The sequence below is a fragment of the Silurus meridionalis genome, chromosome 18 (genome assembly GCF_014805685.1).
Source record: "Silurus meridionalis isolate SWU-2019-XX chromosome 18, ASM1480568v1, whole genome shotgun sequence".
Lineage (NCBI taxonomy): Eukaryota > Metazoa > Chordata > Actinopteri > Siluriformes > Siluridae > Silurus > Silurus meridionalis.
In genome coordinates this window covers 27,670,521-27,686,779 of record NC_060901.1, presented here as the reverse complement: position 1 = coordinate 27,686,779, position 16,259 = coordinate 27,670,521, and the positions used below count along the sequence as shown (strand labels likewise).

Sequence of the window (16,259 nt, the reverse complement as noted above, 5' to 3'; positions counted from 1 at the left end):
ACACCCTACACTTACACCCTACATTTACACCCTACATTTACACCCTACACTTACACCCTACATTTACACCATACACTTACACCCTACACTTACACCTACATTGACACCCCACACTTACACCCTACATTTACACCTACATTTACACCATACATTTACACCCTACACTTACACCCTACATTTACACCATACATATACACCCTACACTTACACCCTACAATTACACCCTACATTTACACCCTACATTTACACCATACACTTACACCCTACACTTTTACCCTACACTTACCCTACATTTACATCCTACATTTACACCCTACACTCACACCCTACACTTTTACCCAACACTTACACCCTACACTGACACCCTACATTTACACCCTACATTTACACCCTACATTTACAACATACACTTACACCCTACACTCACACCCTACACTTTTACCCAACACTTACACCCTACACCCACGAGGGAGGTGGTACCTCAGTGGTTAAGGCATTGGGCTTTGGATCAGAAGATCACAGGTTCAAATCCCACCACCACCAAGCTGCCACTGCTTGGCCCTTGAGCAAAACCCTAAAAACCCTCCCCTGCTCAGTTGTAAGTCGCTCTGGATAAGGGCGTCGCCAAATGCTGCAAATGTACATTTACACCCTTTATTTACACCCTACACTTAAACCCTTTATTTACACCCTACACTTAAACCCTTTATTTACACCCTACACTTACACCCTACATTTACACCCTACACTTACACCCTACATTTACACCATACATTTAAACCCTTTATTTACACCCTACACTTAAACCCTTTATTTACACCCTACACTTACACCCTACATTTACACACCCTACATTTACACCCTACATTTAAACCCTTTATTTACACCCTACACTTAAACCCTTTATTTACACCCTACACTTAAACCCTTTATTTACACCCTACACTTACACCCTACATTTACACCTACACTTACACCCTACATTTACACCATACATTTAAACCCTTTATTTACACCTACACTTAAACCCTTTATTTACACCTACACTTACACCCTACATTTACACCCTACACTTACACCCTACATATACACCATACACTTACACCCTACATTTAAACCCTACATTTACACCATACACTTACACCCTACATTTACACCCTACACTTACACCCTACATTTACACCATACATTTACACCCTACATTTACACCTACATTTACACCCTACATTTACACCCTACATTTACACCCTTTATTTACACCCTACACTTACACCCTACATTTACACCCTACATTTACACCATACACTTGAACCCTTTATTTACACCCTACATTTACACCCTACACTTACACCCTACATTTACCATACATTTACACCATACATTTACACCCTACATTTACACCATACACTTAAACCCTTTATTTACACCCTACACTTACACCCTTTATTTACACCCTACAATTACACCATACATTTACACCCTACATTTACACCATACACTTAAACCCTTTATTTACACCCTACACTTACACCCTTTATTTACACCCTACATTTACACCCTACACTTACACCCTACACTTACACCCTACATTTACACCATACATTTACACCCTACATTTACACCATACACTTAAACTCTTTATTTACACCCTACATTTACACCCTACACTTACACCCTTTATTTACACCCTACATTTACACCCTACATTTACACCATACACTTGAACCCTTTATTTACACCCTACACTTAGACCCTACATTTACACCATACATTTACACCCTACATTTACACCATACATTTAAACCCTTTATTTACACCCTAAACTTACACACTATACTTACACTCTACACTCAATCCCTAGAGTATAACTACATTTATATTTACATATTTGACTGTAGATTACACTCTAATTACCCTATAAATTAGTCACCCAAGAATCACAATAGTTTAACATTCTAAAACTTTTCACTACGAATCCCATTAAAACCATTATATTTTTTTTACTATACAGTGTGTGTGTACATCAATAATACATCATCATAATTAAACCAATAAAACTACTGTATAAACTTCCAGCAATCTGTGGGCTTACTGGTGTCCTAATGTGGTCCAGTACATACCAAAATGTGATCTGCAGTGGAAAAGGAGTTCTATTGGTCTTTAATGGTATTTACCACACATAATATGCCACCATTAGAAGGCACCAAATTACCAGTAGAGACCCACGGGTCACATTACACATTACAGCTTCCATTAAACTATAACAATCCCCATTATAACCATTAAAAGCATTACAATTCCCAGTATAACCATTAGGATTTTTATTAGGGGTCTTTTGTTTTTTCAGCAGGGGCGTGAGTGCTCTTTGACTGACCACTAATTAACTAAGGATCAAAGACAAGACCGCGTGATGACGTAAACCAGATCAGTTGTGATCGTTTGTGTGTTTTTACTTTAATCGCAGTCAAAATCGTTCCAGACTCCAACGGATGTTTTCACCATTTTAGAAACAAAGTGTCGGCATTATTGTTTCCTTTAGATGTTGAAACCCCGCCCCTTAAGAAGAGCCTGTGGTTCTTATTGGGCATTTTGAGAAAATCGGTTGGGCGAAGGCCGCTGATTGGTTCGTTTACAATACATGACGTCACCGTGGCCGGGATCTGGGCGTTGGACCGGGCTGCATCTTCATCCCTGAAATGGTTTTCTCCGCGGCGGGGATTTAACTCTGCACGAAGCCCAAACTCCAGATTTCTGTCTTGGTTCCGCGCCTTCTGTCTGAGCTTCAGCCTTCAAAACCATCCGAGATCTTCCTCTGAACGACAGCGGGGTCTACAGTGAAGCGCGCGCTCGGAGCTCTTTGTGTCTGCCTTGGGTTCTTTGTTAGAGAGAGAGAGAGAGTTAGTGAGAGAGAGAGAGAGAGAGAGAGTTAGTGAGAGAGAGAGAGAGAGAGAGAGAGAAATATGGGAGCGCAGGCATCTAAAGCGGAGAACCCCGGAGGAGCCGAGACGACAGTGGGGTCTCCTTCTAAAGCCAACGGACAGGTAAGAACACCTTTATGAGCTCGTGCACGTACTCCCCGCGTTCCTCACGCGCTCTTACAGTCTAGAGGGACTGGAGGGAGGAGATGAAGGGGGGGGGAATTCAGTGTTTGCACCCCGCACTTGTAACAAGAACTTCACTGGTTCTTTCTGGATTTCTCTGACGCGTCTCCTAAAAGTGGGGAAGGTGCGGTAGAGAATCAGACCACAGCACCGCTAAGGGTTCTGTATTGTGTGTGTGTGTGTGTGTGTGTGTGTGTGTGTGTGTGTGAGAGAGAGAGAGAGAGAGAGAGAGAGAGAGAGAGAGAGAGAGAAAAGGGGAATGCATCGGTCCTTTTGTCTTTGGTATTTTGGAAAGCTGACCAGGTTCAGCTACAGGTTTGGGAAGATCTGCGCGCGGGGAGTCATCATTCCCACTACCGAGTTTTATAACACACACACACACACACACACACACACACACACACACACACACGAAGATGATGATAACGCGCCCCCTGGCAGTCAGCACTCACTGCACACCTGCTGCTTCACCTCATTATCATATTGTGTTGAATATTTCAGGAGGAAGTTTCTCAGGGGTGTGTGTGTGTGTGTGTGTGTGTTTACGCGCGCGCGCCCTGCTAGAATGTCGGATGAGAGATCCATGGTGATCTGTTGTGCTGTGATATAAACAGAATATTAAATCAATAATCTCTATTTTCTGATAAATCAGGACCCTGACCCACACTGTACAGATTAGGGTTATCAGCGCCCCCTAGTGTACACACCACACATCAGCGTAACGTAATTGTACACAACACAAAATCAGCACCACTGCACTATGAGCTCCATCTGTTTACTAGAAATGGGAGGAGCTGGGATGCAAATGAAGGGGCGTGGTCAATGTACTAAAGAATGAATAAGACCTCTCTTCAGTGCAGTACGAGGCTCAGACACACAAATGCGCACACACACCATGTGTTATTTTGCTGTGTGTCTTGACCGTGTGTGTGTGTTTTACAGGAAAATGGCCACATGAAGATAAATGGTGACGCAGCAGAGGTGAACGAGGAGGTGCAAGCTAACGGCAGCACTGCAGCTGAGGGAGAGCAGGAGGGGAAGGAGGAGGGTGGAGACAAAGCTGAGGCCACATCCATTGAGAAAGAGGGAGAAGATGAAGAAAAAGAAAAGGTGGCTGCAGATGAAACCGTTGCAGCAGCAGCTGCTGAGGATGAGAAACCGTCTGCCAGTGAAGAGACACCGAAGAAGAAGAAGAAGCGCTTTTCATTAAAAAAGTCCTTGAAGCTGAGTGGATTCTCCTTCAAGAAAAACAAGAAAGAGACTGGTGATGCAGGAGAGCAGGAGGAGCAGAAGAAAGAGGGAGGGGAGGAGAAAAAAACTGATGGAGAGGAGGAAATAAGGAAAGAGGAGGAAGAAGGTGAAGCTGTAGCAGTTGAGGAGGAGAAAAAAGAATCGGAGGAAGTGGAGAAAAGGAAGAGGTGAAGGAAGACGAGAAGGTGGAGGAACCAAAGGCAGACGAGAAGGTGGAGGAACCAAAGGCAGATGAACCAAAGGCAGACGAGAAGGTGAAGGAACCAAAGGCAGACGAGAAGGTGGAGGAACCAAAGGCAGACGAGAAGGTGGAGGAACCAAAGGCAGACGAAGGTGGAGGAACCAAAGGCAGACGAGAAGGTGGAGGAACCAAAGGCAGACGAGAAGGTGGAGCAAAAAGAGGAGAAACCAGAGGAGGATAAAAAGACGATTAAGGAGGAAGTGAAGCAAGAGGAGGAACATGCTGTAGCTGCAGCACCTGTCCAGCAGGAGGCACCGAGCAAAGACGACACAGAGGAAGTGGCTCCAGTTGAACAAGAAACAGCGCCTACTGAGTCTGAAGCTGGAGCAGCCGAGTAAAAAAACACACACACACACACACACACACACACGTGGCATGACCTAGTTTGTTTGCTGGTCAGTGGGGCGGAGCCAAATGTAATCAGCCAATCACAAGCTTCATGTAGTGACATCATCACTAGCGCTGCACTAATTGGTCAAAGACATAAGAAGAGAGATCAGTGATGTCACATGATCAGTTGTTCTGATTGGCTGAGTACATTTGGCTTAAGCGCCGCCCCTTTGACCCTCCAACACTGTGATATGCAGGAGAAAATAAACAAACCACGGCTGTGAAATCTCACACACACACACACACACACACGTGTGTTTTCCTACAACAAGACATTTACAAATTAGTTTTTTTTTTTTTATTGGCCTCTCTCTTCTCTAACAAGTGGGCGGGGCTTTCCCGGGTTTTTAAATTAATAATACTCTCCCTTTTTTATGCTCAGTATTAACTGTTTTATTTTTATACAAAAAAGTACAGAATTAAGGACACACCCAGGGGAGGAGTCTGGGGGGAAATGGGGTCAAATTAAAGTAATTGATAAACACTAAAGTGATTTTAATGCTTTAAATCCCAGCTGTTTTTTTTATAGTGTGTGTGTGTGTGTGTGTGTGTGTGTGTGTGTGTGTGTGTGTGTGTGTGAGAGAGAGAGAGAGAGAGAGAGAGATGAATTGAATTGTGTAATTATGTACAGGAGGGAGGGTTAAAACTGTGATTATTGTACAAACAGTACTGAAGCGAGATGGAGGAAGTGCAGCTCCTCACAACCAGACTTGAGATTTTTGTAAAATAAAAAAGAAACAAATTTACATTCATCCGAAAGGATTTTTTAAAATGCAAGCTGTGACTCTTTCTACTGTGGGTTTCCTCTTTTAAACTGATCTGTAGCATTTTTTTCCCTCTCTATCACTGTTTTTTTTCCACTTTGTAAATACTGGAGAAGGGTTTTTCCAGAGGTTTCAGATGGAATGGAGTTTGGACTTCCTGCAGGTTTGAGGTGTTTGGGTTTCTGTCGACACACTAAAGCTAAATAAATGTTCATTTCCAACCCACTGCTCGGCGTCTTCTCTATGTAACACACATTATTGTAATAAACATCCATTTGTAGCAGAATTCCACTGCACTGCTCTTCTCCAACTTCTCCTTACCTACAGTGGAATCTTCTCCTCCGTGATCCGACACAGGAACAACGATGCAGGACACTTCTTCACCTCCTTTTATTTATTCTTTTTTTTAATTGAAGAAAGAACAGCGTGAAGCATCACCTACACAGATAATTGACAGTGTTTTACATATTTCTTTATTTAGATTTCCTTTTTACCAAAAAAAAAAAAGAAAATGCAAATAAATAAATAAATAATAAATAAATAAATAAATAAATAAACAAACAAAATCTCCCAGGGGGCAGTTTTATTTGTATTTTCATCTAATACTTTAATCAGCACTCTACTGCTGACACACACACACACACACACTCTCTAACACTCTTGTCCGTTAAACTGTAAGGAGAGAAGAAAAGAACCGGTTTCTCAACTAAAATGCAAATGTGTGTGTTTGAGGGAGTTCAGTGTGATCCTGATCTGAAAGTGTATGACTGTTTGTGTGTGTTTTCAAGGTACATGCCCCCACATACCCACACACAACCTACTCACTATTGTAATACCATACTATTGAATATCAGTGTCGCTATGGCAACCTGTAAAGCTACATTTCATTCTATAATAATCAGCACCCCCCACAAAAGTATAAAACAGCTTTAATATAAGAGGGTAACAGAAATATGACATCATTGCCAGATGTCATAACGACTACCACCCTGTAGCTCTGACCTCAGTAGTGATGAAGTGCTTTGAGAGACTGGTCAGAGACTTCATCACTGCATCACTACCAGACACACTGGACCCACTACAGTTTGCGTACCGTCAGAACCGTTCGACTGAGGACGCAATTGCACATCTTCTCCACACTACAATCAGCCACCTGGACCAAAGACACAGGAATTACACAAAGATGCTGTTTGTGGACTACAGTTCAGCATTTAACACAATAATTCCCTCCACACTCACCTCTAAGTTGGAGGTCCTGGGACTCAGCCTGCCGCTGTGTCAATGGATCTCTAACTTCCTGACTGACAGACCACAAGCCGTACGGGTGGGAAAACACACTTCATCCATCCTCACCCTCAGCACTGGAGCTCTCCAGGGTTGTGTTCTGAGCCCCCTGCTGTACTCACTGTACACATATGACTGTGTGGCCACTTCCAACTCCACCACCATCATCAAGTTTGCTGACGACACTGTTGTGGTGGGCCTGATCAACAACAACGACGAGACGGCCTACCTACAGGAGGTTAAAAACCCGGAGAGATGGTGCCAGGAGAACAACTTTCTCCTGAACATCAGCAAGACTAAGGAGTTGATCGTGGACTTCAGCATGAAGCAGGAGCGTTCATACCAACCGCTAAACATCAGCAGGACCCCAGTGGAAAGAGTGGACAGTTTCCAGTACCTTGGTGTTCACATCACACAGGACCTGTCTTGGTCCTGTCACACCAACACCCTGGTGAAGAAGCCCGAAAGCGTCTGTACCAACTGAGACGCTTAAGGGACTTTAAACTCCCCTCTCAGGTGCTTAAGACTTTCTACACCTGCACCATTGAGAGCGTTCTGACGGGTAGCATCACTTCCTGGTTCAGGAACAGCACCATGCAGGACAGGCGACTCCTCCAGAGGGTGGTGCGTTCAGCTGAACGTACCATCCACACTGAGCTCCCTAACCTGCAGGACATCTACAGCACGCCGTGCAGGACCAGAGCCAGGAAGATTGTGAAGGACCTCAGCCATCCCAATAATGGACTCTTTTCTCTGTTGCGTTCGGGGAAACGCTTCCGCTCCATGAAAGTGAACACAGAGAGAATGAGGAGGAGCTTCTTCCCGCAGGCCATTCAGAGTTTAAACCAGGAAACACCCAGGATCTAAAAACTGGCCCACTCTCTCCATCATCAGACCTTTTCCCTGCACATATCTCACTTTTCGTGCTACGACACTTTAGACACTGGACTCGAACAGCACAGTGCACTTTACATTTCATATTTTTTATATTTTTTTATACCAAACCATTCCGCACAAGGACACTTTACACCACACCAGACTACACACGGACACTTTATGGACAATCAAAAACCATGCTTAACTTGTTTACTGTTGTTTACTGTTTACTGTTTAACTGCACACTGCCATAAGCATTTTTTTGTGTGTATATATATATATATATATATATATATATATATATGCAGTACAGACCAAAAGTTTGGACACACCTTCTCATTTAAAGAGTTTTCTTTTTTTTCATGACTATGAAAATTGTAGAGTCACACTGAAGGCATCAAGGGCTATTTGACCAAGAAGGAGAGTGATGGGGTGCTGCGCCAGATGACCTGGCCTCCGCAGTCACCGGACCTGAACCCAATCGAGATGGTTTAGGGTGAGCTGGACCGCAGAGTGAAGGCAAAGGGCCAACAAGTGCCAAGCATCTCGGGAACTCCTTCAAGACTGTTGGAAGACCATTTCAGGTGACTACCTCTTGAAGCTCATCAAGAGAATGCCAAGAGTGTGCAAAGCAGTAATCAAAGCAAAAGGTGGCTACTTTGAAGAACCTAGAATATGACATTTTTCAGTTGTTTCACACTTTTTTGTTATGTATATAATTCCATATATAATTCCACATGTGTTCATTCATAGTTTTGATGCTTTCAGTGTGAATCTACAATTTTCATAGTCATGAAAATAAATAAAACTCTTTGAATGAGAAGGTGTGTCCAATATATATTCTTTTTATATAGTTTTTATACTTTATTTATCTGCCTTCTTTTTCTTTGTTATTATATATATATATATTTATTCTCCTTTTCACCCCATTTTATTCCCTCATGCCAGACCGTCGTAAAAAGCATTTCACTGCATGATGTACCCTGTATGTATGTGTATGTGACAAATAAAATTTGATTTGATTTGATTTGAGATGTGTGTACTGACATCTCTCACACACAATTATAGTAATATATATATATATATATATATATATATATATATATATATATATATATATATATATATATATATATAGTGAGAGTAAGACAGTAAGCTGCTGCCCCCTGCTGGTAATATCAAGTACCGCTTGTCTGTTCACTCTTTACACTGCAAAACACACAATATTCAGTAGCTACTGTCCTCATGTTCACTCCTGTCACTCCGCACTGACCTTCACCTCAGAGTCCGAGAAATCTTCATCACACGCAATCTTCCTATCTGAGGCTCAAACTGAACACACACATGTTCCATAACATGCTCGTTCTAAAACCCTAATTCCATAGAAGTTGAAACTGTGTAAAATATAAATAAAAACAGAAGGCAAAGATTTGTAAATCTCATAAACCCATATTTTATTAACAATACAACAACAAAATATATTAAGGGTTTAAGAATTTATACAATTTTAAAGAACAAATTAGGTAATTTACACGTCTCAAAAAAGTTGTTGCAGGGCCGTGTTTCCCACTGTGTAGCATCACATCTTCTGTCCGTCTGGGAATTGAGAAAACCAGTTGCTAAAGTTTTAGGAGAGGAATGTTGTCCTATATGTGACTGGCACAGGATTCTAGCTGTGTAACAGATCTGGGTTTCCTTTGTTGTGTTTTTTGTTTCATGATAGTCAAAGGTCTAGAGGGCAGGCAGGTCAGCTCAGCACCCAGACTCTTCTACTAAGTCATGCTGTTGTAATAGAGGCAGTATGCAGTTAGTATCGTCTTGATCAAATATGCAAGATCTTCCCTGAAAATGATGTTTGCTGGATGAAAGCATTTGTTGCTCTAAAACCTCTAAATAGAATTCAGCATTGATGGAGCCTTTTTTAGATGTGAACTAAGAGCCGATAACATGTCAGGTGGTCCCTGTCCTCTTTAGTCCGGAGGAAGTGATATCCATGGTTTTCAAAAAGAAGTTAAAATTTTGATTCGTCTGACCACAGAACAGTTTTCCACTTTGCCTCAGTACATTTTAAATGAGTTTTGGCCCAGAGAGGATGGTGGTGTTTCTGGATCATGTTCACGCATACTTTCTTCTTTACGTAATAGAGATTTAGTCTGCGTTTGTGGAGGACATGCAAACTGTGTTCACAGACAATGATTTCTGGTGCTGTTATAAACCCATGCAGTGATTTCCATTACAGAATCATGACTGTTTTAAATGCAATGTGCCCCCTGAGGGCCTGAACATCACAAACATCCATTAAGATTTCTCCAGATTCTTTAAAACTTTTGATGATATTATTTTCTGTACTTTGTTGCCCTGCCCCAACTTTTTTGAGACGTGTTGCAGAAGTTAAATACAAAAGCTGTGTGTGTGTTACATGGTAACAGCAGATTACAGCATCTCTCCTGGTCTGTGTGTCCAGATACAGTGGATGTGTATAAACTGAGGGCGTGGCCTGTGTGTAATGTCTGTGAGTGTTGGGCGTGGCCTGTGTGTAATGTGTGTGGGTGTGGCTGTTGGGCGTGGCCTGTGTGTAATGTCTGTGGGTGTGGCTATTGGGCTGGCCTGTGTGTAATGTCTGTGGGTGTGGCTGTTGGGCGTGGTTTCCATCCACAAGGTGGATCTGCTGAGCTGGGAAAAAGTGGAGCCAACGCTCCAGGTGTTTGGTGTAAATGCTGGTGCTCACAGCTTTGTACTTGGTGTTGACTCTGTCCGTGGTGCTGTCGATGGCGAGCGACTGAGAAGTTCAGAACCTCTGTAACAGCTCTGTCTTAGAGAAACCTCATGAGAGCACCAAGAACTCACTCCTTTTGGAGGAGGAGATCCTGTACATTGTCCTCCAGGAATTAGAAAAGGTTGTGTGTTGATAAACAGATGGTGATAAACGAATAGTGATGAACAGTGTGTGTGTGCATAGGAGTGTGTGTGTGTGTTTGTTTATTGCCAGCTGAATGTTCTTCCAGTGATCTGGTAGAGTTTTTGATTGTATGGATGGAAGAACAGTCGAAGTGTGTGTAGAACAGCTGGGTGAACACTGGGGTGTCTGCGTCCTTTACTCCCTGCGAGACACCTCGTGCCTCGGTGCTGCCCCGAGCGGAGGCAGTAGAAGCCCCTTGTGGAGTTGAAGTAAAGGTGGTCACGGCCGATGCAAGGTGGCAGGTTCAGGAATCGCTCAACCATCTGCAGTTCTGGGAGAGGATCTGAGATCAGCAGGTCTCCATCCACAAGGTGGATCTGCTGAGCTGGGAAGAAGTGGAGCCAACGCTCCAGGTGTTTGGTGTAGATGCTGGTGCTCACAGCTTTGTACTTGGTGTTGACTCTGTCCGTGGTGCTGTCGATGGCGAGCGACTCGAAGCTCGGGTAGGTTTTGTTTTTACGAAGTTTGCCCTCTAGGACTTGTGCATAATCGGAGACGGCCCGAGTGACGGGCTCACGCACAATCACCAGCAGCTTCACAGACGCGTTCATTCCAAAGATCCGTTCTGGAACCTTCTCTGTGGTGAAGTAGGCAGGACTTTTCTCGATAGTCACGTGATTGATCAGGGAATGCGGCATGCGGCTGCGGTACCAGGCGAAGCCCTTCCCATAATTCTCGTCATTGTCGAAGAAGTGCACTTCCTGTGAGGCCGTGACCACGGTGGGGTGCAGGTCCAGCATCTCCAGCAGAGCTCGAGTTCCTCCTTTCCTCACGCCGATGATGATGGCGTGTGGAAGCTGCTGCACCAGGTGTACTCTATTGACTCCACCCCCACGCTCCTCATGTGACACACCCTGATTGGCCTGAACAGAATCGCTCGCAAGACGTGACGTGTCCTCTGTGGAACAAACCACCTGCCCTCTGTAGGGGGAGCAGAGTCAGTGTCACACCTACATCTACTGCACCGTGTGGAAAAGTAGGCGGAGTTAAGCTTACCTGTCCCCATGACCCAGGTGTGCTATCAGGTAGATTAGTGACCCGACCACCAGGCTGCATAGCAACAGCTGCTGGAGCAACATCTCGCTATCCCTCTCTCTCACACACACCCACACACATTATACTGGCCACACAACGACCAATCGTTAAACAATATATCTCACCTTCTCTCTTTTTTTCATTGTGTAACACACACACACAGACACAGACACACACACACACACACACACACACACACACACACACACACAGAGCACTCACTCAGAGGTAAAATATGGACAAATTAAATGCAAAACTATGAGTAAACAACAACCATCTAATCAAAATGCTAAATTATGCTGTTTGCACACACACACACACACACACACACACACACACACACACACACACACACACACACACACAGTGGTTTGATGGGGGGGGTGTTTGACATCTTTTAATCTCTCTAATGGACTCAAAAAAGCCTATCATGATTATGCTACCGTTTTACACACACACACACACACACACACACACACACACACACACACACACACACACACACTGGACTGATGGTGGTGATGTATAGGAATATGGAGATGTTTAGAGATGTTCTGGAACATTCAGAGTGTGAAGGTGGGTGCTGGTTATCTATGATTAGCCCCCCTCTTTATCTTATTACAGCCATCAGACCATTAACCAGAACTAAGCTTACACAGTGTGTGTGTGTGTGTGTGTGTGTGTGTGTGTGTGTGTGTGTGTGTGTGTGTGTGTGTGGGGTATTATAGAGCTGGATATCAGGATATCACTGGCGGTCACCTTACTCATAATACACACACACACGCACGCACACACACACACACACACACACACACACACACACACACACACACACACACAATCTATCATTCTGTCTGGCATGTCTTCAATACTTTAGTCATTTCATTATCCACTGCCAAATGATCTGTTCCCTCACTGCTCACTGAAGGTCACTCACACACACACACACACACACACACACACACACACACACACACACACATCGATTAGTGTGAGTTACAGATGATCAAACACCAGACCAGACAATAAACAGTTTCCCCAACTGAACATTAGAGTCTGTCCTCCTCCAATCAGAGCTGAGAAGGGGAGTCAGAGCCAATCAGATGAAAGGAGGAGCCAGAGTCAATCAGAGCATAGAGGAGTCTGAGCCAATCAGAAGAGAGGAGGAGTCTGAGCCAATCAGAGCAGAGAGAAGATACGACATTAACTTAGAAAACTCTGCAGTGTGAGTTTTCAATATTTTAAATATCACAGATACAAACATGACACCAAACACTGCCAAACTGGAGACGGACAGCGAGATGAGGGGGCGGGGTTAAATGGTGGGCACAACGAGATGGGGACGGTGCCAGATTTACACATACACACACACACACACACAAACACACACACACAGAGTATATTTTAAACTCAATTTCATTACAGATCTTTCATTTCTGCATAAATGCTCCTAGTGATGATGTAATGAATAAATCACACACTCCGATTCTGATGGTTTTATGTGAAATCAGAGATCGTACCTCATCAACTGCAGCTCGAGACTTCCTCTCCACTGGAGACACAGCACGACCAGCCCGAGAAACAAAGTGTGTGTGTGTGTGTGTGTGTGTGTGTGTGTGACAGAGTGGTGTACGGTAGGGCTGCACGATTTGGGAAAATGATTATTGTGGTCAATATTGTGATTGCGATATAATAAAAATTTCATGCGTCCACCTGATTGGTTCTCTGGTGTATCTGTAAAACTGAAGGTTTTTAAAATGAATAATTAATAAAAGAAATTAAATTAAATTTGCATGAATGTAAAAAAAATCTCCACGGTACAGCTAAATTAAACAATAAAGAAAAAACATACATTTTTACAATAATAAGATTTTTTAAAACATTTTGTCCAAACAAACAGGAAACATCCTGCTGCTGATTATTATTATTATAATTATTATAATTAATATATTATTATTATTATTATAATTATTATAATTAATATATTATTATTATTATTATTATTATTAGAATTATATTATTATTATTATTATTATTATTATTATTATTATTATTATTATTATTATATTCTTCTTCTTATTATTATTCACCTGTTTTTCTGCTGAAGTTTAGGGTACAGAAAAAGTTTACATACTTAAATTCAGGCAATTTTGCAAAAAGAGGTAAAAGAGGTAGAGGTTTCTGGCCACCAGTTCAGTGTCGATCTGCTCGCCGTCCACCTTCACCTGGTCTCCGCGCTGCATGCCGGAAAGTCACTTGACCACACACACACACACACACACACACACACACACACACACACACACACACACACACTGCCTAAACTGAGACTATCTGGTGTTTTTTGTTTTGTTTGCGGCGCAGAAACTGTTCTCATAAAGTGTGTGTCCACACAAACACACACTTATTTATTTCATTAAATCACAACGTTTGTCTTCATATAATCCCACAAGCCGACATCGCGATTGCCATACAATTAATCGTGCAGCACAAATGTACAGATGTCCTACACAGCTTCACACACACTCCAGGACCAGAGAAGTCACGTGCTGCCCTCTAAGTGTGGAATCCTGCTCCAGACACAAACAGCCATGTGTATTGGTGTTTATTAGCACGTGTAGGTAATGATCACACAAGCAGACTGATGATCAGATTTTACTGTGACATCTTCCAGGAAAGAGAATTCTGATTGGCCCATTAAACATCAACATTCACCAATATAATTATTGAATTAGATCAGCAGTGGAGAGAATTCACAAATGAAGTACATTAACACACAAACACTGTACAGTCACTGATCATGTTACTGATATAATCTGTAATTATACAACACTTAGCTCCACCCACTCAGTCTGATTGGCTGAAAATGTTCCCTCAGTTTGGTTCCAATTTCAGCACATCCGGTAACCACCAGCACCCCCTCCATGTGCCCTACATGTGCTCTATACTGCTGTAGTGTACATGGTGGTGAGCAAAAGATCATGGGTAATTAAAATATTCAATTCAATTCATGTTTATTTGTATTGCACTTTTAACAATGAACATTGTCTCAAAGCAGCTTCACACAGATAACGTGGTGCTGAAGAATGAATAAGATGTTCTTTATAAGTGTAAGTTTGTCCCTACTGAGTGAGCCAGTGGCGACTGTGGCAGGGACAAAAACTCCCCGAGCTGCAGAAGGAAGAAACCTTGCAGAGAAAAAAAGTCCTCAGTAGCGGCCGGCGTCATCGTACGCGCTGATGTCCATGTCATAAAAATCTTCGAGTTTCCATTGCAGGGTTTCGAAGGTGGGCCGGTCAGAGGGCATTTCCTTCCAGCACTCAATCATGATGTCATAGATACGCTTCGGACAGTTTGCGGGACACGGCATCCGGTAACTTGTACGCATCCTCTGCATCACCTGTTGATTCGTGAGAGCTACCACACACACACACACACACACACACACACACACACACACACACACACACACACACACAAAGGTTAAATGTGTGTTAACACTTTGTTAGTATACAACCTTCCACGGCCTGGCGTCATGTTCACTTACTTGGGTACGGCATTTGTCCAAAAGTCATGATTTCGTAGAGCAGGATTCCGAAACTCCACACGTCAGATTTAATGGTGAACTTGTTATCATGCAAAGCTTCAGGAGCCGTCCACTTCACAGGCAGCTTAGTTCCCTGTTTCACCTCATACACAGGCTCTTCATCATCATCATCATCATAAACATAAACACCATCACTCTCTGCCTGAAACAGATAGAGAAAGGGAGAGATATTTACCATACTACAACCAACTGACTACCACCAACTCACACTACCACCAACTCACACTACTACCAACTCACACTACTACCAACTCACACTACTACCAACTCACACTACCTTCAACTCATGCTACTACCAACTCACACTACCTCCAACTCACACTACAACCAACTCACACTACAACCAACTCACACTACCTTCAACTCACGCTACTACCAGCTCACACTACAACCAACTCACACTACTACCAACTCACACCTCCAACTCACACTACCTCCAACTCACACCTCCAACTCACACAGTGATGTGTGTGTGTGTGTGTGTGTGTGTGTGTATGAGTTCTGTTACTTTGAACATTCTAGCCAAGCAAGTCTGCCACTTTACAGATGTGTCAACTCACACTTCAACCAACTCATACTACCTCCAACTCACACTACCTCCAACTCACACTACAACCAACTCACACTACTATCAACTCACACTACCTTCAACTCACGCTACTACCAACTCACACTACCTTTAACTCACGCTACTACCAACTCACACTACCTCCAACTCACACTCCAACTCACACTACCTTCAACTCACACT

General features: G+C 43.0%; 3 protein-coding genes across 6 annotated transcripts in view; 1 reads left to right on the top strand and 2 right to left on the bottom strand.

Annotated features, from left to right (window-relative positions):
* The first annotated feature begins 2,358 nt into the window (after window positions 1-2,358).
* marcksa (myristoylated alanine-rich protein kinase C substrate a) lies at window positions 2,359-5,972 on the top strand. 4 transcript variants are annotated; one of them, XM_046873971.1, is made up of 3 exons: window positions 2,359-3,041; window positions 4,044-4,537; window positions 4,686-5,972. In XM_046873971.1, the coding sequence occupies exons 1-2, from the start codon at window positions 2,961-2,963 to the stop codon at window positions 4,521-4,523; spliced, it is 561 nt and encodes a 186-aa protein (XP_046729927.1). In that variant the 5' UTR covers window positions 2,359-2,960; the 3' UTR covers window positions 4,524-4,537; window positions 4,686-5,972. The 4 variants fall into 4 exon arrangements, 2 of the variants coding, with proteins under 2 accessions (XP_046729927.1, XP_046729926.1); XM_046873970.1 differs by having other exon boundaries at window positions 2,360-3,041; window positions 4,634-5,972; XR_006928589.1 differs by having other exon boundaries at window positions 2,362-3,041; window positions 4,044-4,579; window positions 4,622-5,972.
* Window positions 5,973-9,463: 3,491 nt separating this feature from the next.
* On the bottom strand, window positions 9,464-11,992 carry LOC124401576 (heparan sulfate glucosamine 3-O-sulfotransferase 5-like). Its single transcript, XM_046873969.1, has 2 exons — window positions 11,863-11,992; window positions 9,464-11,787 (listed from the first exon to the last, which is right to left on the bottom strand). The coding sequence occupies exons 1-2, from the start codon at window positions 11,943-11,945 to the stop codon at window positions 10,887-10,889; spliced, it is 984 nt and encodes a 327-aa protein (XP_046729925.1). The 5' UTR covers window positions 11,946-11,992; the 3' UTR covers window positions 9,464-10,886.
* A 2,499-nt stretch (window positions 11,993-14,491) lies between these two features.
* Window positions 14,492-16,259, bottom strand: part of frk (fyn-related Src family tyrosine kinase) — a 10,131-nt gene continuing 8,363 nt past the window's right edge. The window contains exons 8-9 of the mRNA XM_046874067.1: window positions 15,449-15,650; window positions 14,492-15,318 (exon numbers count right to left, since the gene is read on the bottom strand). Coding sequence (XP_046730023.1) covers window positions 15,110-15,318; window positions 15,449-15,650 — 411 coding nt within the window. The 3' untranslated portion in view covers window positions 14,492-15,109. The remainder of the gene's footprint in view (window positions 15,319-15,448; window positions 15,651-16,259) is intronic.

What these genes read in the sequence shown, in the direction of transcription:
- marcksa (XM_046873971.1), top strand. Translation starts at nt 2,961, where the DNA reads ATGGGAGCGCAGGCATCTAAAGCGGAGAACCCCGGAGGAGCCGAGACG. An exon ending in CTTCTAAAGCCAACGGACAG is followed by an intron (nt 3,042 to 4,043) that starts GTAAGAACACCT and finishes TGTGTTTTACAG; the next exon opens with GAAAATGGCCACATGAAGAT.
- LOC124401576 (XM_046873969.1), bottom strand. Translation starts at nt 11,945, where the DNA reads ATGTTGCTCCAGCAGCTGTTGCTATGCAGCCTGGTGGTCGGGTCACTA. An exon ending in CACCTGGGTCATGGGGACAG is followed by an intron (nt 11,788 to 11,862) that starts GTAAGCTTAACT and finishes CTCCCCCTACAG; the next exon opens with AGGGCAGGTGGTTTGTTCCA.